This window comes from Silurus meridionalis, chromosome 1 (genome assembly GCF_014805685.1).
Source record: "Silurus meridionalis isolate SWU-2019-XX chromosome 1, ASM1480568v1, whole genome shotgun sequence".
In the NCBI taxonomy this organism is placed as follows: domain Eukaryota; kingdom Metazoa; phylum Chordata; class Actinopteri; order Siluriformes; family Siluridae; genus Silurus; species Silurus meridionalis.
In genome coordinates this window covers 19483470-19507677 of record NC_060884.1, presented here as the reverse complement: position 1 = coordinate 19507677, position 24208 = coordinate 19483470, and the positions used below count along the sequence as shown (strand labels likewise).

The following is a 24208-nucleotide window of genomic DNA, read 5'->3' as shown; positions in this document are numbered from 1 at the left end:
ATCTTGAAGCCTAGCGCTAATAATTATTTAACGTTTTATGTCCAGCTTCATAAATTTCTCTTAATCCTGACAATTCCACACATCGATGGAAAGAATAAATGAAGGGTGGAAGGAATGAAGACATTTATTTATTATTGCTGAAATAAGCAGAACAGTTAAGTATATCATATATTTAGAGAATTAAATATATTAAATGTAACACACACATACACATCTGTATTACCCAAATTGGGGGGAACAAATTGAAACTATTTATTACTATTTTTCCATTTATTGAACTTTATTTATTTTATTTAATTAATTGCTAAATTTAATCAATATAAAATCAATTAAAAAGTATATTGCCTTAATTTGATAAAAATTAATATAAAATATAACTTTATATATAATTTAACCGAGCAGACATTTTATTTAATATTGTTTTAAAAATGTAAACTTATCAAATGTTGATTATTACAAATATTACTAATAACAAATGGCGTTACATTTTTTTTTATGTTTTGCGTTTCTTCCCCACCTAACCATGAATTTTGTGTACCGTTACAAAACTAACCTCAAAAAACATTGTTAATATCTTGCATGTCTTGATATTTATTATTATTATTATTATTATTATTATTATTATTATTATTATTTCATAATTAAAAGAGTAAATAATTACAGCTAGTGCACGCTATATGTCATAATTCCTAATGCAAAATTTTACGTGTGAATCTGTTCATTTTTCTATCATAAATATGACAAGCATTCCAAATTTGAATTTAAAGTCTGAAACCAGACAAGAGGACAGTAGTAGAGCAAATGGCAAAAATTATCAGGGTCTTCGTTTTATTTCTCACTTTTAATGCTGGCAGCTACAGCTTTTTACATCCACCTAGAAAATTCCCACATCAGAACCATAAGCCTAGCTCTCTAAAACAGCCTCCCAAATGACCCTGGGGTGAAACATCACTCATGTGATTCGCTAAAAATGAGCCCTGTCTGAGTACAACACAGATGATATGTAAAACTGCCGCAGGACACTATTGTGAAGCTCACAGATTAATGTGGCATATTCCTCTCCTGACACAGATCGTCCATTATGGCCTGGTTACGAGACACACAGCGATAAGGGCCGGATGGAGCCATCAATACATGCAGGTTGGGCTATTATAGAGTCGATTAGCATCTGCGTACACTTTGCAGGAAATCACAGCATGTCGCCTTCAAATACCCTTCCGCAAAGAAGCACTTTTACGAATTCAACTCTTGCATTTGGAAAAAAACAACGTTATTATCAGAAAGAGAAAGCCAAAAATACACCATGTTCCCACAGACAACGAACTGAATCTTGGAAATTAAATCAGTGTGTCTGGTAGTGTGATGCATCCTCCTGAGTTCTTCAGAAATGATACAGCCTGAGAAACTTTTCCTGAGTAAAGCTAAGGGGTTTCAAAAGCAAAATCTTGCTCAAAGGAACTGTCAAAAAACAAGTATCTCCACAGTGAGCAGTGTTAATTGAAAGCCACAGCCTGGATGTTTTTGTCACCAATGTGAGCTTATTCAGTATACTGTGAGTACATAAGAAAAAAAGAAATAAGCTCTCTTAGGTAACTTATTCTTTTAAGCTATACAAATGGGACTTCGACTTAAAACTGGATTTCATAAAGACACTGAAAATCTGAACAGTGTCTCAGCTTGCCTTGGCCTTTTATTTAGACTTGATTGCCAAGCATCTTGCAAAACCTTTCCTTGAAGTTTGAGATGCCATTTATTTCATGGAGCTATCCTGTGCATCCTGGTTGCTGATTTAAAGGTCAACTGATGTTCGGCTCGATTTATCCACATCATGTTTTCTCTAATGGATCTAATCCATACGGTGCATGACACCAATTAGACTACAGTTAATAACAAAATCAAAATCCCTCACTAGTTAATTGATGCATGCTAATTAGATTGCTTAAGCTGTACATGGCGAAGTGTAAGGGTACAGCGTAAAAAAAGATGTAGATTTTTGTGAATATGGTATATGGTTAAGAAATAAGGCTCACCTCCTCGTTCTCGATCTTTAATGTAGCCAGGCGGGACTGCAGTTGATGGTAGCGCATCAGAAGCTCTGTCTGGACTGGCTGCTGAGCACTCACCTGGCACACCTAACACACACACACACTTGTTTTACGATAGGCTTTACTACTGCATGTACAGTAAACACTGTGGCATGAAGTGGCAGCTTATATGTCACTTTTACTCTCAAATTTAAGCCAATCTAAGGTATAACTGTGCTCCCTAGACCTACTATGTACCTTAAATAATTTTAAATGCTAAACTTTATTCATGATTCAAAGGTAAAAGATACATACTAAAGATACAAATGTACCGTTCAGGATAGTGACAAGCAGAAGTTCAATTGGAGATTGCACTTCTTTATACATACCAATAGTCTGTTTAATATTACATGTGTCGAGGTCTCAATATTATATTGCTTGCATTTGTAAAGTAATAAAAAATTAAAAATAAAAGCATGACACCTGTACTTTAACACAAGAAGTGTTTGTATTTATATATACAATTTATGATTATTATTTAGACATTTTGTTCACAAATCTACTGTACTGGTTGGTACTGCAGTGTCACTGTGTGCTGTTTTGCACAAAATGCTGCTTACGTGCAATTTCAAAAGCGTCCTGGTTATTTTTGTGTTTTCTATTGTTAATTTATGTTGTCTGTGCACCTTAGTCCTGAGGGAAAGCTGTTGCATCTATCTAATATATATATATATATATATATATATATATATATATATATATATATATATATATATATATATATATATATATATATATATACATACAATTTAAATATTTATATAATTTATTTAATATATTTATATTAAGCTGTCTATTTATTTGTGTTTGAGATATGCTGTACTAGATTGAATTCAGGAAAGCCCTTCACAAATGTCAATTTATAAATGATTCTTTCTTTTGGCTGCCGCACAAACACACAGTGAAACTTCTGGGTAGATGGAGTTGTTATGTCCAGCTCACTCACCTCGTCTCCCATGTGAGGCAGATACTCAAAGCGCATAGGAGGACAGAACACCTGGTTGTACATGTCCATGATCTTGTGCTTGTCACTGCGGGAGTCCAGGTTGTCAACGGCGCTCTCAATCAGATCCAGGCCTTCATGGCGAGAAGTCTCCAGGTTATACTCGGCAGAGAGATAAGTCCTAAATGTTCGTGCCAGGCTGGCATGATAACCAAGGTCACAGCACTGAAAAAGAACAGAGGACAAAAAGAGGGATGTTTCAAAAGAGCATGTACACCAGCTCATTTCTGTTCTCCATGGTAACAAGTTCCGAACAAATCAATTTCAGATCTAGTCAAAAAAGCTGAAATGGGAAAATTGGTGGCATTATCATCAATTTGTAGGGCATTCTGCAATTAAATTTTTTATTCACTGTTACATACAAACACTTGACTTTGGATAAAAGAACATGTCTAAAAACATGAAATTGCTTGAGGAAGGAAAAAGAGCCAAATGAGGCCTTTAACACAAATTTAGATGTACATGCACAGTGGGATATCCAGTCTAATTAGTTTCTGTGTTAAAAAATAGCATTAGCTAACCTCAATTAGAAGAACACTTTGCACGTTTTAAGCATGCTGCAGGGAAACAAACATGTCTGTGAATCTTTATATGGGTGTTTTAATAAAGAGGAGTCAGCAAGCTCTCTTGAGCCATAAATCCATCCATTAGGCATAATTAGTTGTTTAAGTAAAGTCATTTGTAAAATGGCAAATGAGCTCATTTAAATAACCTGATTACAAAATGCTTTAGAGATTTACTCTTGTGTATTTTCATATAACTGTAACACAGTGTCATTGATTGTGTACTTAGATACACCAAAACTGAAACTGTGTATCAGGACTGATATTGGCATCACAAGTTTGCTGAGGATGGATAGATAGGCAGAAAGACAGACAGACAGACAAAGAGAAAAACAGGCAGACAGATAGATAGACAAACAGACAGACAGACAGACAGACAGATAGATCATGCTAAGTGGCTATAATTGTAATTCACAGCTCAAATCACAACTAAATGAATGTTATACCAATTTATTATACCAAGCAGCGCCGATGGTCGTGGGGCTCGCAGGCCGACCTAGCAGAAGGCATGAAGTCAGATAAGTCCTCTCCAACCACCCCTGCTGGACCGAGCTCCTGTTCCCCTGGTAAAGCTCTCTCTGCTGCGAGAGTTGGACAAGGGATTTAACTCTGGGGCTGACAATATCAAGGAGTTACGTCGTGCTGCCGACCTAACCCTTAGAGCCACCAAGGAAACGGTGCGGGCCATTGGTTGCTCCATGTCAGCCTTAGTAGCCACAGAAAGGCATCTGTGGCTCACCCTGTCAGAAATTCCTGACAGGGACAGGGTTTTTCTGCTAAATGCCCCGATAGCTTCGAGCCTGTTCGGCAACGCGGTAGGCACAGTAGTCAACTGGTTCCAGGAGTCTAAAACGTAGTTGGCTGCGTTTCAGCAGTACTTTCCCCATCGCTCGGCGGGCGCAGAAACAGAGCGTTGCCACCCGGACCCCACCGGACGCTCTGTTTCTGGGCTTCTGGGCCTGCCCCTCCTGGAACCTGTCGACTACTGCGCCTACCGCGTCGCCAAACAGGCCCGATGTAGCTATAGGGGCAGCAACCTTGACAATCAGAGGGCCCTGCTTCGGGAAGGGCGGTTCACATTTGCGATTGCTGTACCTCCTTGACACCACCAGGAGGCCAGACTGTTAGCTCGTCCACAGAGCGCAGTCCCCCCACCAGGTGACTCCTTCCATTCCCAATTGGGATGGAGGAGACCTGGTCCTGCTTTGGAAGCATTTACAGCGTTTCGGAAAGCCTCAAAAGGCTAGCTCCCCGATCAGACTTCCGGGCAGAGTGGGAGGCCTGCCACAAGAGTGTTTCAGAGTGCAGCCTCCCCTCTCGCGGGCTCCCTCCATTCCCGCCCGAAAGATCGCTGCGGATGGAGGAGACCCGCTGCCTCTCAGGAGGCCCCAACGGCTGCAGGGCATTGCCTCAGTCGCTCTGGGAGGGTCCAGTTACGAGAGATTTCCTTGCAGCTTGGAGACATATCTCGGTGGGTCCTGCGCACAATAGAGAAGGGCAACTCAATTCAGTTCGGGTCCCCTTCGCCCCGGTTCAACGGGTTGTGTCCTACCATGGTGGGACAAAAGCAAGCTCTGATCCTGGAACAAAAATAATTCACCCTCCTAAGGCCATCAAGGTGGTTCCTTCCTTAGTCAGAGAGTCAGGCACCTACAGCCAGTACTTTGCGGAAGGATGGTGGCATGCCGCTAACTCAAGAGGCACAGGTTCAAGATGCTCACTCTTGCAGAGCCTTTCCCCCATCGCACTGCTCCCGGGAGTTCTGAAGAGAATCCGCCAGGAGGGAGCTTGAGGGACCTCCTTGGGAAATTCCTCCCAGTAGGGATCTCCGCTAACAGGCAGGGCAAACCCTGGTTAACCCCCACCCAGTGTTATGGAAGCTGTGGCTGTGGCCCCTGAAGGGGTGCAGTTCCTACCAGCTGGTCTCTCTACTGAGGTAGTGGAGACCATTCTCCATCCAGAGCTCCCTCCATGAGGAGGTTGCATGCTGCTAAATGGCATCTGTTCACCACGTAGTGTGAGCACCACCAGCTGGACCCAATTAACTGCCCGGTTGGGTCAGTTCTGGAGTTCCTGCAGGAACAGTTTGCTGCAGGGTTGTCCCCGTTTCCTACGGGCACCCGAAGGCTGAGGCCCGGGACACAACCCAGTGTGCCTGTGTGGAACTTGGCCGTTGTGCCAAAGGTGCCTGCAGCTTCCTCAGGACCTGTCATTTTGCAGGCATTCTGACCTCCTCCTTTCCTAGCCCCTAACCAGGAGAAGCAAAATCCGTGGAGGAAGTCGGAACAGCTGTCTGCTATGGCCCTCACAGGAAAGGTTTCCCGGCTAATAAGCAGACGCTCAGTAGATGGATTTTGGATGTCATTTGTCTGTGTTATGAGTCTTCTGGTCTTTCCACTCCTTTCGGCGTTAAGGCTCATTCCACCCACTGGAGTGTCCCTCCAGGACATTTGTAACGCTGCTGATTGGTCCACCCCGCTGACCTTTGTCAAGTTCTCGGCTCCTCTGTCCTGCATGCAGGTTGTGCTCAGACACACTAGGCAGAGACTGGTCAGTATGGCATTATTGGACATTCGTTCCCGAAGCGTTTTTGACGTAGCTCAATTTACTGAAAGGGAACGTCTCTAGGTTTTGTGGTACCCATAGTTCCCTGAGGAAACGAGAGCTGCGTCAACGTGCCATACTCCCTGCATCCCTGCAGCGCTTACCTTCTCCTTTTCCAGAAGCTGATGTCACCTCCATCGCGCTCCCATTTTGTAGCTTCCTGGTGATGTCGCCCGCTAATGACGTCAGGACTGCCTATTGGCCAGATTTTACACGTGATTCAGAGCATGAACAACGCGTTCCCAAAGCCTTTTCAATGCAGCTCTTGTTCCCTCAGTTCCTGTCCACTTTACTTCAGTCCAGCAGCAATAAAGGAGCCCACATTTCCTCCTCCTCTCATAGTTTCCTGGTGGATTGTGGATGATAGACAACAGTGTTGTTCAACTGCCCCTTGATTTGCCATGGCTTTGAAATGTGAAGACCCAGTAAACAGTTTTGTGTGTGTGTGTGTGTGTGTGTGTGTGTGTGTGTGTGTGTGTGTGTGTGTGTGTGTGTGTGTGTGTGTGTGTGTGTGATGGGGGCTGCCTGAGTCTTAAGTCTTTGTTTATACACAGCACAGACTCTATTATAAAATCCACTGTGAGTGAAGGCAAAAACAGTACCAGAATAACACCACTGATGACTTATATGATGAAACCACTATGGGCTGTGGTTTGTGGTGCAACATGAAAATCCTGCCACATTCTATAATGTCCAGTAAATTTTTTTAAGCTTCAGAATTCACTTAGACATAAATTATTAGTTTAGCTGTAAAGAGCGCAGGAAGAAACTTGATAACCTGATAACTTCTGGCACGGCATAAGGGTCAAATGAATTTCTGTGCTTTGAAGTGGTTTCTATAACACACACACAAAATCTTTATATTTAGGCCAAAGGGGAAATTAACAGTCTTATGCAATATGCATCAGATAGGGGGAGTGGCAGCTCAGTGGTTAAGGCTCTGGGTTACTGATTGGAAGGTCGGGGGTTCAAGCCCCAGTATCTCCAAGCTGCCACTCTTGGGCCCTTTAGCAAGGCCCTTAACTCTCTGTGCTCTAGAGGCACTGTATCATGTTGGACCCTGCACTCTAACCCCAACTTCTGAGCAAGCTGGGATATGTGGAGAAAAGACTTTCACTGTGCTGTAATGTACATGTGACCAAAAAAAGTCTATTCTATTCTAAAATGACTTGCTCTAAACATTTGATGCTGGAATTGTAATGCAAACAAATATCCCCTTCTGTTATGCATTAATGAGAGGAGAAGCAAACGTGTAAACGATATCATAAATATTCATGTAAATTAATTATTTCCCTGTAAAATAAATAAACAGCTTTCAGGCAGCACGATGTGCTAGGGAGTGTTGCTGATTCACAACTCCTGGGTCTCCGCTTTAATCCAAAGCTCTGTTTACCGTCTTTCAAAGCTCTGGTTACCGAGTTTGTGTTTATGTGCGTCTTGTGTAGTGTGTGGACTGCCTATGCTCAACTGTCTCTAAATGTGGATGGCATTGTTAAGTTTGGTATTGCTGCACACAAATAGACTTGTGTTCCCAGGATTAAATCTGTATCCCCTGCTACTCTGAGATAAATGAATTAAAGGTAAAAAAATAAACGAGACACAACTTATCTTTGGCAATATTACTAGCGGAAACTCACTTTTGTTTAGGTGTATCACTACACCAAACTATGCTCTCAAAAGTTCATGTGCAAATGGTTTAATTTCCTCCCCACCTTTTTTCCTGTAACAGGAAAAACACAAGAGAAAGAAAGCCGTATCCTGAAATCCGTGTCACCTTTGTGTGTGTGTGTGTGTGTGTGTGTGTGTGTGTGTGTGTGTGTGTGTGTGTGTGTGTGTGTGTGTGTGTGTGTGTGTGTGTGTGTGTGTGTGTGATTTGCCCTTTGCCATCTCATAGGATGCATGTGTTAAGAAAAAAACAGCAATACACTGCTGAACCCCCGCTGTCTCTCATTAGAATTCCAGGTGGATAAATTTGTCTGTCACACTCACACTCACACACACACCCACACCCACACCCACACACTCACACACACGCACACACAGAGCAAGCAAGTGGTCAGTATGTTTTTCAGTGTCACTGAGAGAAAAAACATTTACTTATGACAAAACAATCACTGCATTAACTCTAGTGACAAAATTATGAGCTTAAAAAAACAATTAAACTGGTTTTCAATTAAAGTAAACATCTGCTCTGCTAGAATAAATAATCCTGGAATGATATCATGATGCAGCAGTGGCGGGTGCCAGAATTACACTTCCAGAAAGGCTATAATTATGCAAATCAGAGAAAAAATAAAGTCTGTGAGAAACATTTGGAGGATATAACATCAATGGGCTTTAGTGAGACCCAGTACCCACAATGCATTGGGGAAACAGATGGAGTTCCCTGCAGTTTCACTGTGTCAAATAAACACATACACATCCATGCCAACGTACACAAACACATGTCTCATGTGGCATACTCACGTCAATCATGTCGGAGACGTCGTGAATGTAGTATTTTGCCACTACTGCGTTGGTTGCTGCCAAATTCAATAAATAGTCGTTGCGAGCTTTTGTGCATTTCAGCTTGTTTTCCGAATACTTGGCTTGTCTCTAAAGAAGGAAGAAAGAAAACAACATACGATAAATGCATTAATTTGGGGAAAGTACACACGAGTATTAGTATATAGGTTTTATTTTTCAACAGTTCTGGTTAGCTAATTTGATTAATTAAGCAGCATTTTCTAAGATTAACTATCATTTTTACAACCCGAAATGAGCTCACTGTGTGAATCACTCCAATTTCCTAATTTGAAACATCATCAATGTTCAAGTAAGAAAAAACTTTTCCGTTATATAACTTATGCCTTGAAAGCTCATGAGCTGATGGAATAGGAGACATCAATTTAAACAGAAGCACCTTTAACCTGTAATGTACAAATCATCTTGTGCTATAGTGAGCTGCCAGATTGGCTATAAAGTGAGTATGGCTACTTCAATTGCCACTAGCCAGGAAAAAATAAACAGAACATCTGGCCATATTGTGTCTGAATATCAGGCATTTGATATCAATGTCTTGTTTATAGAACTGTTATAAAAAGCAATATCACATGAAATATTTTTGAAGATGGTCATGGCTGTGATTAGATTCGTGTCTACAGCTGAATCACATATATGCCATAACTCGGTATAATTGCACTATTGCTCCTGCATTACTGCCTAAATAAACCTTTCCTTTTACTGCTACAATATTTGTGGCACTTACCCAAACTGTTACCACAAAGTTGGAGGCACACAATTCTAAAGGATTTTCCCATCACTTGAACTTGGAAAACCAAACCTGTTTCAGCATGACAATGCCCCTGTGCACAAAGTGAGCTCAGCTCCATTAAGATACAGTATGGCTTACATGGGTTGGCTGGACAATCTTAAGTGGACTGCTATAGAGCTCTGACCTTAACCTGAGAACATCTTTGAAATGAATTGGAACTGATTCCACCCCAGGCCTCCTCACTCCACCTATCTCTATAGCTTAACTAATGCCGTTGTGGCTGAATGAGCACAAATCTCCACAACCACACTTTAAAAACTAGTGAAACATCTTCCCAGAAGAGTGGAGGTTATTTTAGCAGCAAACGGGGAATAAATTTGGAAAGTACATCCGAATCTTATGGTGTATTGTACTATATATAATGTGTGTGTTTATTATTACTATATACAGTGTATGATACATAGTGATAATTTTAAACAACATAAATCTTTCTTACGGTCAAAAACTGTAGAAATATTCATCTACATTTCTGATAGTAAACAGATTTCGTGACTACACAATGCACAAGATGCAAGTTTTTCTTTTCAAAGAGCCTATAAAGAGCTCCATGCACACTGAAGCTTATCTGTTAAACAGCTCCAGCTGGGACATGTTGAATTTTTTATCAAACAGAATCAGGGCTCAGATCTGACAGCTGCTTTAATGGCATGAAACATAAAGTCATAAAATGATACTAGTACTAAATTCTTAAATGATGTACAAATTGCGGCCACGTCGTTCAAATGCTAATGCTAATGCTAATCACGTGCCATTTTACATGTAAACGTGTGTATTTTTAATGAACACAAATAACTAGAATTGTGACCAACAGGTGACTTTAAGGCTATTTGATAATTATTATTATTGAAATTGTAATTGATCGTAATATGGATTGGTGCAGCTCTGCAGTGTGTGCATGAGAAAAAAAGAGAGCGTGATGGGATTTTCAGTTTTGATTTTGAGCACTTAAAATCCTAGTCTTTGTTGAGAAATTACAACTCAGGTCATTTTGCTGAAGTGGCCCCTGCTAGTATGTGTGTGAGTCCACACATGAAGTCTGGGCAGTCTACATCCTCACTGCAATTCATGTAAACTAGCTCCTCTCTTACAGGTCCCTTTATCAAGTCTAATCAGGCTTTCAGGGTCTGATGGAAGCACAACAGGAAATAGCATGGTGGATGGAGGGCAGCTCCATGGTGGCGAAGGAGCTCGTTTCGATATGTCACCTACTAAAGCAGCCATTAAATCTGTGAACAGACAAACCTTATCTCAAGACAATTAAACTGTCATGAAGCGACACTGAAAGCGGTTCGCATTTGGCCTTTTCTCACCTTCTCCTTCATCTTCTCGATCTTCCTGACAGAGCTGCGACGCTGTGCACGCTCCTCATGCCGCAGGAGATTCACGTTCAGGTCCCCGGACTTGCTGTACTGTTTCTCCTCCTGCTTCTCGGCGTCCTTCAGCTTGCTCTCGGCACTGATGCTCTCTGTGTGGTACATGTGGTAGGTCTTCATCACCTACAGGGGGCAGTAAGGAAGCAGCAGGGGAACAAAGAAAGCATTTAATTCAAAAATCATATGACAATGTGCTCGTACGTAGAAAAACTCAACAACATTTATACTCTATGCTACAATCAAAATGACTATGTTCTAAGTGAAGTCTCAGAATCTCATGTGATTGAAAAGAACAGTTTGGTGGCACAGCTGTCACCTCCAGGACAAAGAAAGCAATTTGAAATGCTGATGATAATGAATGAACAATGCAAGTGAACACCCGCTCTCTCTGTGGGCATTCAATAGCTAAAATTTGGGTTTCCCAGCTGCTCATTGTAATATTGTTGCAAGGCATGTTTATAATTAGATAACTGCTATTCTGCAAAGACTTCCACTACTGCACGGTTAAAGATGATCTTGAGTGCGTCTCAATCAGCTCCCTGATTCAAGAGTTAGAGCACAGATCAGAGAGTCTGCCTGTTTTAATCACAAAATCCTTCCAGTGCACTGGAAAAAAATCCCTCTAAAAAATGCACAGCAAAAATACAGGGAGTATCAATCCTCTTACTAGAAATGACAAAATCTTTTTGAAACCTCACATCTTGGGGGAAGGGGGATTGGGGGGGCGGAAGGGTGGAAAACTCTTAGCCAACTTTGTCCACATATGTAGCTTGTCATCATTGTTTTTTTCCTGTACTGAAAGATGAAAGCATATCTTCTGCGCAACTTCATTCCTCAAGTGCAGCACAAGGCCCCGTTATAGAACAGTAACAACTTGGAGTTAAAAAGTCTGCACTTATTAGAGGATTAGATACGAGAACATTAATGATGATGTTCTAGTTAAGGGTTAGACATCTGTTGGCTAATTTAGCATTAGCATGGACGGACAACTAATAATTCTATTAGTAACCTCACCAGGCAAGTAAAGTCCTGTGATTTGTGTTACCAAAAACCTTATAAAATTGGTTAACCTAGTTAAATTGTAGATAGCATATTGTAATATCATGCAATCTAGTTAATTAAGTGTATTCATTATCTTTTGTGTCATGTTCGAACACTTAACAAAAGTCAAAAAGTCACTGAACCTTTCAACCTTGAGGTGAACAAAAGAGATTTATGCTATACTTGCTATTTTGCTCAGCTTTGTTCCAATATACATGCATATGCATGTCAGAAAATGCTGTATATTACCTGTAAATGTGTAAACGACAGAAAGACTAATATCAGAAATGAGATGTAGTGCACTGCCATGGAGCAAATTCTGTTTTAAAATAATCTTTTCTGCTGCAGTGGAGGTTTGTTCTTTCCGTGGATGAGCAAGCAAACAAATGAAACAGCCTAGACACATAATCTTCATGTCTTAGGCACCCTGTCTCATGAACTGTCCATGCCTGGTTTGCTAATGAGAAGAAAATGTAATTTAATCCATATGGCAACTTACAGGTCTCTGTCAAAGCAAAAAGCTGTGTAATTTAAAAATAACTGCAACAATCATCAATCGTAATGAAGTCTTATTCTGTCAAGTTTTAGCTTAAGCAGCTTAATATAATGTACGTTGGGGTTTTATTGTATCTTGGCAACTATCTCCACATATACAGTAGTGTTCTATTATATATTAAATGAGCACTGAGTTTAGGTGAATGTTTGTTAGTAAAACTGTTGAAATAAAACAAGAACTTTGGTGCTGAGTTGAAAAACTTTTTTTTTTTTTTTTTTTTTTTTTGCCAGACATTAAAGGTCCTGCTTTTCCTTAATTCAGAAACTAACACCACATACTTGCACTAATGCAGGTGGCTTTTTCTGTTTGCTTTTTTTTTTCTTAAAGCCTGCCAAAAACCCAGTCATTAAACAAGTCCATGGCTTCTGGTCACCGTTTCCTGCTGGATAAAGCTGTTTCCTGTGGCTCATTAGGAGGAGGATGAGCAGAGTTTGAGCCTCTGGACATCCAAAAAAATAATAATCCACAGACAACACGATCGGTGTGTTAAAATGTGCACAACCATCCTTTATAAGAACGTTCTCATTAGAGTAGAAACGAGAAAGCAAGAAAATCTATTTTTAATGTTGCAGTCCTAATTAAATATTATGGATGGTCCTGCAACAGCTTTCAGCATCCAAATGAAGAACTGATGCATCTGTATTTTCTTTATGCTGCGGTTTTAATGGTTGCTGCTGCACAGTTTTATGAATGCCCGCACCTGGCTCTTTTATGGCACACGGTTTCCTGGAACATACAGCTGCTGTCCTTTGCATAGGAACTTTTACAGCTCTAACACTCATCATTTGATCAGGGGAAAGTCAGAAAACATAAGTAAACATTATAATGCAGAAGATCATAACACTGTGTCCCCTAGTTAAAAGGAATGACAGATATCTTACTACATAAACTGCATCCACAAGCAAAGACGGCATCTTATTTACTACTGAGGAGAAAACAGGAGGCGTGGTTAGAATCAGGCCAGATCTATATATGTCTGTAAGTCCCAGAAAAGCAGAATCTCAAAATCAGCAAATCCGAGGTTCTCATGCAAAAACATAGATTTATTCTGCTTGACTTTTAAAACAAAACAGCAACAGCACCACCAGAATAAATGTGGACCAACAATTAACCCCACAACAGAATCGAATACACTAAAATATAAATAGCTTTTTTAATGATGCATGTAATGTAATTCTCGGTTTATAAGGCACACTGATAAACAAGGTAACAGTTCAATCAGCTGATCGTGTAACAGATGATACAGTGAGCAGATGTATGAAACCTGAGTATATGATGTCAGAGTTATTTGTGAAGTCTACCATAATGTTTGGATATAACATCATATTAGTGCTGGTGAGTAATGTTGCCATCTTACTGTCTTTGTGTAGTTTTTATGTGTTCTTTTTGTGGGTTCTCTAGTTTTCTCCCACCTCTGTTAAGCCTTGCATGGAAATACTCTAGTTTTGAATGTACGTGTGTGTGTGTGGGGTGTGTGTGTATGCATAATGATTTTGTTCATCTAGCTCATTCCTCAGGCCCTGATGTGGTTAAGTTAGTAAATAATAAATACAAAAATTATAAATTGTATTAAATATTAAAGGTGTGCCAAGAAATAGTCCACACTATCTTTTTGTTAGACAATATGTAGTTTCAGTTGTTAAAGTTCTTTTTTAATAAAAAAATGTTTGCACATTCTTCAAAAGGGAACACATGGAGTTGATGTCTTGATATACAATGATTATTGAGGAATAGTGTGTGACTTGTGAGACATTTCACACAATTAAACTTGATATGAAAAATGATTTGTATGAAAACCTTTTCATAAATTCATTCATAAATTCATAAATGTTTTCATAAAATCATAAATTTTCATAAATTCATCAGTATTCTTTTGAATGTACTCATTCTTTCATCCTCAGTAACCATTTCATCCTGGTCCAGGTGGTGGTGGTTATGTAGCCTACACCCTGAATGGAATGCAATTATAGAAACCAATTCATGCCATGGGTGGGGGGAAAACCTGGAGAAATACCAAGATTTACCATGCAGAAAAACTAGACCTAGACAGTAACTTGAATTTAAGAAGGAACCAGAGATCTTGTAGCTGTGAGGTGGAAACGCAACCCACTATATCACTATATCAAAATCTTCATCTTTATCCTGCTTTTGAGTCTGGTTCCTCTTTTTCTTTGCCACTGCTGCCACTGGCTTTCTCATTAGGGATAAATTTATAAGTTTAACCACAAACTTGTCCCCATATAGTGTTTAGTCACTAATAACAGTCACATATGTTGTCAATAAACACCACTTCTATTTTCTATTAAGATTTCAGTAATCTGTGACTGGGAAGAACTTTTGGGAATATGTGGACCCTTTTGGGAGGACATTTAACTCTGGCTTTACTCCAATATAATTTGCACAGAAATGCTAATACTTCTTACAATTTACCCGCCACAGTTAACCTGTAAAAAAATCTGCTTTGCTGTTACAGATAAATGTACCAAGCAGGACCAGTGGAACGAACAATCTATACAAACAGCTCAAGGTGCTACATGCATTGCTACTGTTTTATTTATTTACATTTATGCTTGTAAGAGTAACTACCGGCTCTACTGCAGAAATGTAGTACTGCAGTCTTTCTGCACTACTGGGTCTCATTGCTAATTCCCTGCACATACTTCCACCATCAGGAAAGAGGTCTGGTCAATAACCGTCTCTGTGTAAAGGTGTGTTTTTTTTCTTTTTTAATTAATATTGAATTATTATTATTATTATTTTTTTGATTATGGAGCCATTAAAAAAAACACTAAATGACATCATCGTCTTGTTGATGTATAAGTTTTGAGCTTGTACATGAAAATGCAGAATAATTTAGCATTGGAGATGAGCCACATTCAATCATTCATGAATATGCACACACACACACAAACACACACACACAAACACACTGACACACACACTTCTTCTTCTTCTTCTACTTCTGGCTGCTCCTATTAGGGGTCGCCACAGCGGCTCATCTGTCTGAATACCCCGTCCTCTACATCTGCCTCTTTCAAACCAACTACCCGCATGTCGTCCCTCACCACATCCATAAACCTCCTCCTTGGCCTTCCTCTTTTCCTCCTGCCTGCTCGCTCAATCCTCAGCATTCCTTTTCCTATATACCCCATGTCCCCCCTCTGCACATGTAAAAAACATCTCAATCAAGCCTCCCTCACCTTGTCTCCAAACGTCCATCATGCGCTGTCCCTCTAATAAACTAATTTCTAATCCTGTCCATCCTTAAAACTATCAATGAAAACCTCAACATCTTCAGCTCTGCTACCTCCAGCTCCACCTCCTGTCTTTTACTCAATGCCACTGTCTCTAAACAATATGACATCGCCGGTCTCACCACAGTCCTCTAAACTTTCCCTTTCACTCTTGCAGATACTCTTCTATCACAAATCATTCCTGCTACTCTTCCCCACCCACTCCACCCTGCCTGCACTCTTCTCTTCACTTCTCTAACACACTCTACATTACTTCGCACTGTTGATCCCAGGTACCTAAACTCCTCCACCTTCTCCACCTTCTCCACCTCTTCTCCCTGCAGAGGCACCACTCCACTGCCCTCCTTCTTTTTTACACACATGGAGACTCCTGTCTGACCTTATCTGTCAACCTGTTCATCACCACTGCAAACAGAAAACGACCGATTCTTGATGCAATCCAACCTCCACCTTGAACCAGTCTGTCATTCCTACTGCACACTTTACTGCTGTCACACTGTCCTCATACATGTCCTTTACACACAAACACACACACACACCACATACACAAAATAAATAAATAAATAAATACACATTGACAACCAGAATGAAAGTCTGTTGCGTTAAACTCTGCTTATCTTATGACTGATTCATCACTCTCTAAGGCTGTAAGCTTACAACACACAACAATAATCAAGCTTTAGTCCTCTGTGTGTCTGTTATGCCAACTGTTTAACAAGATAAACAGCAATCACTGCATTTAGGAGGAATTGAATGTGTGTGAATTGACAGAAAGAGAGCAGTTCTTTTTTCCCATGTTCAGTTAATAATCAGCAACATCATATCTTTGTGTGGGTTTCCTTTTGGTTACTTGGTTTCCTCCCTCACCTTAAAAATAGACCTGTAGTGTGACTGGATCCTCTCAAGGTGCCTGAATAAGTGTGTGAGTGAGTGAGTGAGTGAGTGAGTGTGTGAGTGAGTGAGTGAGTGAGTGTGTGAGTGAGTGAGTGAGTGAGTGAGTGAGTGAGTGAGTGAGTGAGTGAGTGTATGTGTGTGTAGTACCTTGCACTAGACTGTTGTGTAATTCTGTAATGCACACTGCACACACTGATGAGATGGCAACTGAAGGTGAATGAATGAATATATATTGTTTACAATAATATCTTAAAAGCAGGACAAGAAAAGTAATTTGGCTGTTCCTAAAACATATCCATTCCAAACACCATCCACACACCTCTTACAATGTGTTTGGTAGATCAATGTAAATAAAATAAAATTAACATGTTATTCAGCAGCAGGTCAGGAATAAACTTTATTAGAACGTGTATAAATACTCCTTTGAAACGGCATTTAGATACACTTTGGAGTGTATCTGTAGATATTTGTGTTTATGACATCACTAAAGCATTAGCAAGGGGAGGCTCTGATGTTGAGTGAGGAGCCTGTTGTGTAATCGGTGTTCAAGGTCATCCCAAAGGTGCTCAGTGGGTTTGAGGCCAGGTCCCTGAGCAGGACAATCAAATTCTTCCACACCAACTTTGTCAAACCATGTCTTCATAGAGCTCGCTTTGTACACAGAAAATTTGTCGTGCTCAAACAGGACCCTCTTAGTTCAAGTAAAAGAAAAATGTTTTTGCAAGTTGTGTGCTAAACAGGTGTCAGCTGTTACATGCACACATTGGCCTAACAGTGATAATTAGCTAGACATGCCACCACACAGATAATTTCATTACCTCCCTTTTCTTTTTAGCACTGAAGCATGCTGAGAATGTACTAGATAGAGCTGGGAAGGGTCAGCATGTATAAAATAGAAACAACCTACATTATAAAATAAAATACTTCCCAATGTTCCTCTAAGTAAGGAATTGTAAAAATCCAAACTATGATGACCTTTCACTGTCTGTATAATGTAGAGATTTTATACAGGTTACGAGTTACACATCAGGTAGCCACTCGCTTCACATTTAAGTCTGCTGAAAATCGCCTTTTCACATTCTTGTTCAAAGCATCGGATAATGAAATTGGTTATTTTTATTTGCTCTTTAAAATTGGTTTACATATTGGTTGTTTGTTTTTTTTTGCGAGAATTTGGAAGAGAGTTGTTTTTCTTTGAAAACTTTTACATTAAAAAATAGCACCACAGGAAGAGTTTTAAACTTCACTAGACATGCGCTGTAGCTTATTTTTACTTTCCAACAAAGTTCAAGAGTAAGAATTACAACACCAAATACACTGCAAAAATATGCAGTAAAACTGTTTGGTTTTTACCATGGAAAACACTCCTAAACTGGCAGTGAAAGATTTCATTCAGGCAGCTGCTCAGAGATTATTTTCTGATAAAGTCTCATTTGTGAGTAATCACACAAAAAGTAGATGATAAAAAAAAGCTGAGAAAGCAAGGAACTCATCAAGATAGAGATAATGAGAAAACCAGGTAACAGAGCGAAAGAGAGGTAGAGAGAATGAGAGATAGAGAAAGAAAGAGGGAGATGGTTTCAGATGTCTTTTGTTTCATACTGATTGATGAGGACAGGTTACAGTACTGCATGATTAGTCAGAAATGGGAGCATCAAGAGTGAAACCGAAGAGGGAAAATACTCATGTAAGAGAAGCCCAAAATGTGGCATTTCATCAGTAAATACTGCCAGCATTACGGTCATTTGAACAGATATCATTATTGTTATGTGACTGAATGTGTCATGTTTGTGTCAGGCAGGTCACTCGACAGCGAGTTCTCCTTCTTCACCTAACACTAGACAAGAATACAAACAGACAAGACAGCAAAAGCAAAAGGCCATGTTGCCATGGTGAAGAATGTGCTGAATGTGTGTGAGCTATAATGTGGAAAAAAGAAGCAAGATAGGCGTGTGCGAGAGACAGATTACTCACCGTGTATAGCTCATTTGTCACTTTAACCAACTCCTCATGCATCTGAATGCCAATTTCTTTGCTCTGAAAATAAAATGTAATATTCGTTAGTATCAACATATCAACAGTGAAATGCATTCAAGAAAAAAACTAATGCTGAATGGACAAAGACACCTGGTTTGTCTCTTCATACCTGAGCTAATGCACAGAAAAGCAAACAGTCTAATGCCATTATCTACAAGTCTGCTGCATTTTCTAGACAAGACACTCCACTGCAGTCAAAAGCAACATACAGTACTCATACCACAAAATGAGATGCCTGTCAATGAGGATACAATACAATATATACTTTTATAAAACTATATATACTTTGATTTATATTAATATTATATTAAGAAATATTATATACAACCTATTAAGATATCATTTTTGCAGTGTTGCTGTGGTTAGACCTCACATCACCACAGGATGTGGAAAAATAATCAAAAATTCAACACGTCACAACATACCATTCCATAGTTAATTCTTTTCTGGCCACACTAAAACCCATTACATGCCCTTTCACTGCAATGTTAATACTGAATTTTCAGAAATCACTTCATAAACAGGTGTTTGAGAACTCTTACAGTTCATTAAAATTATATAGTTTTAGGGCCTGTACGTTTCTCACAACAACAGTAAGCATATAACACAGCAAGCTGGAGGTATTTATCTGGTTACTATGTGTAATGATTAATATCAAACTATTTATTGATAGTTGATTTTTAATGTTTACTTAGCCTAATATAAAAAACCTCCAACCTACATTTCACTTTGAATTATAAACCACTGCACTGTCGAAAATAAAAGGAATCATTACTCTACTTCTTTAGATGATCTTAGCGTTAGCATTTCTAGTTCCATCATCCAGTCATTCCTCTTTCTGTACCTATTGTTATCTTTACCAGTAAACAACTGGGTCATATAATTAATCACTCCCAAGACTCACTTATACATCATGAATCACCTAAAATGTCAGATTAGAGCAGATGGGAGTAAACTTTTGAAGGAAGTGATTCAAATATAGGACCTAATATTCAATCATTCACTTTTTTAATAACTGTGGTCTGTCATGTCCATTTTATGTCTAATTAGTTTTCTCTTGAAGGACCACAAATGAAAGTTAGCACAGGATATTAGTCAAATTCAGCTGCTGTCCAGATGTTTAATTTGAATTTCATAGTTTTAAAAGAAAATCATGTTGTTATTAATTGTGAAAAATAGAAATGTGCAGACCAGACCATCAAAAAATCTGATCCAAAAGCAATGTCGAAAAACAGGCAAAGGTCAAGCGATGAGCAAACAGCATTAATTAAAGCAGGCAAAAACAAAACCGAGAAAACGTGAACAGGTTCACTAATTAGAGGGACTAGCAAAAACTAAAAACACTATAAACAGAACATTTACTTTACAGTGTATGTGTGACCTGAGAGTCCTGTGAGTGTTGCTGTGAACGAAAGTGAATCCAGGTATGTGGGTTATATGAGAAGCATAAATGTGATGTAGTCTGCATGCTGTAGTCTTCAGCAGCCATGTGTGTAAGCCATGCTAAAAGTTGAAACTGTTTCCATGGTTGATGTGATATAATAATTGTGAGAAGTTTGTTGCTGCAGCATGAGTTTACGAATTCTATTTGATTAAATTGCATTTCCTATATTGCTTAGTATAAGTATAGTAATGGCAAAATGCAAATAGAATTATGTTCATAAATATGACAAAATCCCACTCCCAACAGACCCTTTTGCGAAAATGTTCCGCCATTCCAATATATTGGTCATTGCGACAGAAAATCTATTTCTCATTTCTTCAACTTTTACTGCTTAGTGTTTAATCAGTGCATACCTCCAGTACAGTTTACTTCCCTGGAGCAAATGCAGAACTGCATTTATCTTCCCCTCAACCCTAACCGTACAATCAATGTGCTTGTTATGAAAAGTAGCTTGATAAAATAATCCACTGACATACTATTACTTCACAAAATTCTCAAAAAAAAACAAAACAGGGGTCCAAACACTTAATCAAACCTAACACTTTGCTTCTGTGAGAGATTTTTCAAGCTTTCTTTTAAGCTATTTTATTGCTTTGTCTTCACATACATTGGTGCTTGCTTCCTTAACATGAAATACTCCTGATTTATTTCTGCTTCCATATAGCTACTTCATGATCATAAATCACAGAGAGCTATAATCCACTACAATCAATATTGCCTGCAGTATCAATGCAGCAAACAACAAAATATGAACAATGTATTACATCGAGCTGTGTGACACAGTAATTCAATTGCAAAATGCCATACAATATACTGAAAACATGTGAGTGACCTCTGGATGTGACACAGTAAATGATTGGATATATTAGTTTCACCAAGCTGTATTTTGAAATTTTTATTGAAACAGTGACAGAAACACGTGTGCCGGACGTCAAAAAGAGGTCCGTGTGCAATGCGCAATACAGCGCGATTAAGTGCTCTCAACCATATTGCAGCTTTCAATATATTGTGCAACCTTTAGGAATCAATACTCACTCTATGGCTGTGACACACACCACATCTAAAATCCAACCCTCCACAAGCAGCATGAGTTATGTGTTATAGGCAACACTAGATACCTTGACACATACATCACATCCTGTCAGCACAAACACACATACACACAAACTTACACTCACACACACAAACTTACACTCACACACACATATCCTTGAAGCTACTATTATCCTGCAAAACTAAGATTTTATTTCGACACATCTTAACCAACAGCAAGTCTCATTTATCAAACTGCACACAAACTAATTCATTTATAAATTTTGCGAATTAGAATTTATCCACAAGATATGTGGGGTATTCTGATTTCTCCTAAATTTGTGTAAATTTTATGTAATTGCAAATTGCATTATATGGATTATGATGTTAGGTTTAAATAGCATATTCATTTAATTGAATACAGAAGTCGGGGAAACTATCACTTTACATGAATCTGAGGGAAAGCAATCTGGAAAAAATCAAGATAAATAGCTATTAAATTTGTCTAGCTATTCATTTGCAACAGAAAAAAATTTATAAAATGAAATAAAGTTAGTCTGTGCCTGCACTAGCCGTCACACTGTAAAGGCTGATCTGGGAGATTTACGACCCTCTATGCCAAGGGAATTACTCTTTCAGTTGTTTGGTCATCGTTTTGATGGTTTCAGCTCTCTGTAAGTCTGGCCTTTTAAGGGGTTTTGTGGGAGTCACCAAATGCAAATGAGCTGTGCTAGTAGTGTACTTGATTATTTGCCGTTGGCTCGTGAATTTTATAATCATTCTGTGAGTACAAAGAAATCTGGTAGGAATTTTTAGTTCGGTTTGCCCTACACCAAATCTTTTGCACACTGCTGAATTGATCAATGAGGCCCATTTAAAACATACTTAGTTTATTCAGTGTTATTATTGTATAGTGTTTCAATTGTATATGTGTATCATGTGCATAACTTAGGTAAAACATGCAAAGATAATGCATGCTAGATTTTTAAATAACATTTTACATTTTGTAGTGCTCTAAAATGAATTTTAGCTGCTTTAACATTGCTGTGTGGTTAAATGTACTATTGTGACTGCGATGTCAAACATAGAACATGAAGATGGTCATAGTTGTTCTGATGCAACACAATGAAAGAATCAGTCCAGTCACTATCCATCAGAGAAAACACTGCTTTGGCTAGCAGCTTACTGCCAATGTGCGATGACTTTCTTTTCCTTCCAACTCCTGCTAACCATTTGGGCACATCTTAAGCCCTGAGCACCAGTATATCCCTAATTATTACAGTGTAAATATAATTGGTGGATAAATTCACTGACTGTATTACAGCGATACACAGAGCCTTTCCACAATAAATTTTTGATAGAAGTGCTAATCATCAAAAGAGATGAGTAGTTACACTTAAACTCAACATGGTGCAATTCTACAGAGATCATTGTTTAGCCCCAAGCTAGCAGGGCATCCAGCTGAGACACCGGTTTGAGTTCTCAGCATGAGGGTGTTTTCCACCTAAAAAATAAAGTTGCAAAAAACATAATCCTTCAATTCCCTGCAAATCACACACAACAGTAGTGACAGTAAACTGCACTAGGGAACAGTTGCAGATTTCTTATTCTCAGCTAATCTGTTTCCAAAAAACCCTAGGGCAGTAAGGCATTATCATAGATTTAATTACCATGAATTTAATCCAAATCGCATCCAAATAAATCTTAAGGACAGCTCTATGCATACACCTGCACTCCTCCAAGCTAAAACAGAGTACAGAAAAATGCTTATTACAGTAGGCTCACACTGAGGTGCACCAGTTTACTGCTTTCATTTATATTTTCGGTCTGTTTAAGGACTAAGTCAGATTTTTGACCAACACAAGCTGCCACTAACCCCTTGGGCTCTTTCACTGCTCTACATTGGCTTATTCATGCTCTCCACTTCCATCTTCTCTTGTGAATGTTAACTGAGACCGAGTGCACACACCTAGGGGAAGCGCAGCCAGGTGTAAACATGCTGCTGCTGTTTGCTTTAGACCTCAGGAATCTGAGTTATGTGCTGACACCATTTCATATAGAGAGCCCTGAGCTATCGAGTTATAAACCATGTGTGCGCTGTCCTTCATTAATGCACAGAACATTTTTGAATGTGACTGCTTCTGCTGCTTCAATTGGCCAAATGCTAGAGCTTGTTCTAAAGCAACTGCATCAGGAACAAAAGTAAATAATTAGATAATATTATAAGTGGTATTTTATTAGCACTTGCCTGTTAATAAAACGAAGATTTCAAATGCCATAGGTAAGGAGTCTGCCGTTCTAATACAGTCTGCAAAGCTAAATTAAGTAGATGCAGCAGTTTTCCAGCTGTTTTTCCCCCTCTAGCTGCCAAACCCTATCTCTCAAAGTTTTAAAGGAAGTCTTTTCAAAGTCCCATTTGTATTGTTTAATAAAACCTTGATATAAATGACTACTGTTATACTTCTTTTATTTCATTAACCAATTTATTATTAGGTCTTCTTATGAATCAACACCATACCCCGTTGCATTGTGGGATTGATTTATCTAATGATGACATTTTACAGACGCTAATTTCCACTATAGATGAGAAAGCATTAATGTTTCATAAGCGTCTGCATTATGATGGATGTTCCACAGGCACTACAGATTGAAACCACATTCCTTTTCCTTTACTTTACAGAGGAGGCTAGTAGACACAGACCTTTTTAAACAGGCGAATGACATCCTCGCTGATCTGCGCCAGACGGACAATAACGTTGTTGATGTAGATGTCGTTGAGTGTGGCGTGGTCTCGGCTTTCTCTGCGAGTTTGGTTTAAAACCAGGTACCAGCAGTTCACTGAAGACAGGAGGTGTTGGTCTTTCCTAAACAAGAAAAACAGAGAAAAAGCTCAGGAAAGTTAATATGGCCATGGGATGACAGCTAGCTCTAGTATCACAGACTGCCTGAAATATTGAGGTTCAGACAGTAATGTTAGACAAAAAATAACGATTTAAATCATTGTTCCTTT

General features: G+C 39.1%; 1 protein-coding gene across 2 annotated transcripts in view; it reads right to left on the bottom strand.

Annotated features, from left to right (window-relative positions):
* The window catches only part of srgap3 (SLIT-ROBO Rho GTPase activating protein 3), a 113415-nt gene that overhangs the window by 33760 nt on the left and 55447 nt on the right, over positions 1–24208 (bottom strand). For both annotated transcript variants that reach the window (XM_046851047.1, XM_046851051.1), the window contains exons 3-8: positions 23900–24062; positions 18660–18722; positions 10878–11063; positions 8721–8849; positions 3031–3252; positions 2031–2132 (exon numbers count right to left, since the gene is read on the bottom strand). In XM_046851047.1, the coding sequence (XP_046707003.1) occupies positions 2031–2132; positions 3031–3252; positions 8721–8849; positions 10878–11063; positions 18660–18722; positions 23900–24062 (865 nt within the window). The remainder of the gene's footprint in view (positions 1–2030; positions 2133–3030; positions 3253–8720; positions 8850–10877; positions 11064–18659; positions 18723–23899; positions 24063–24208) is intronic.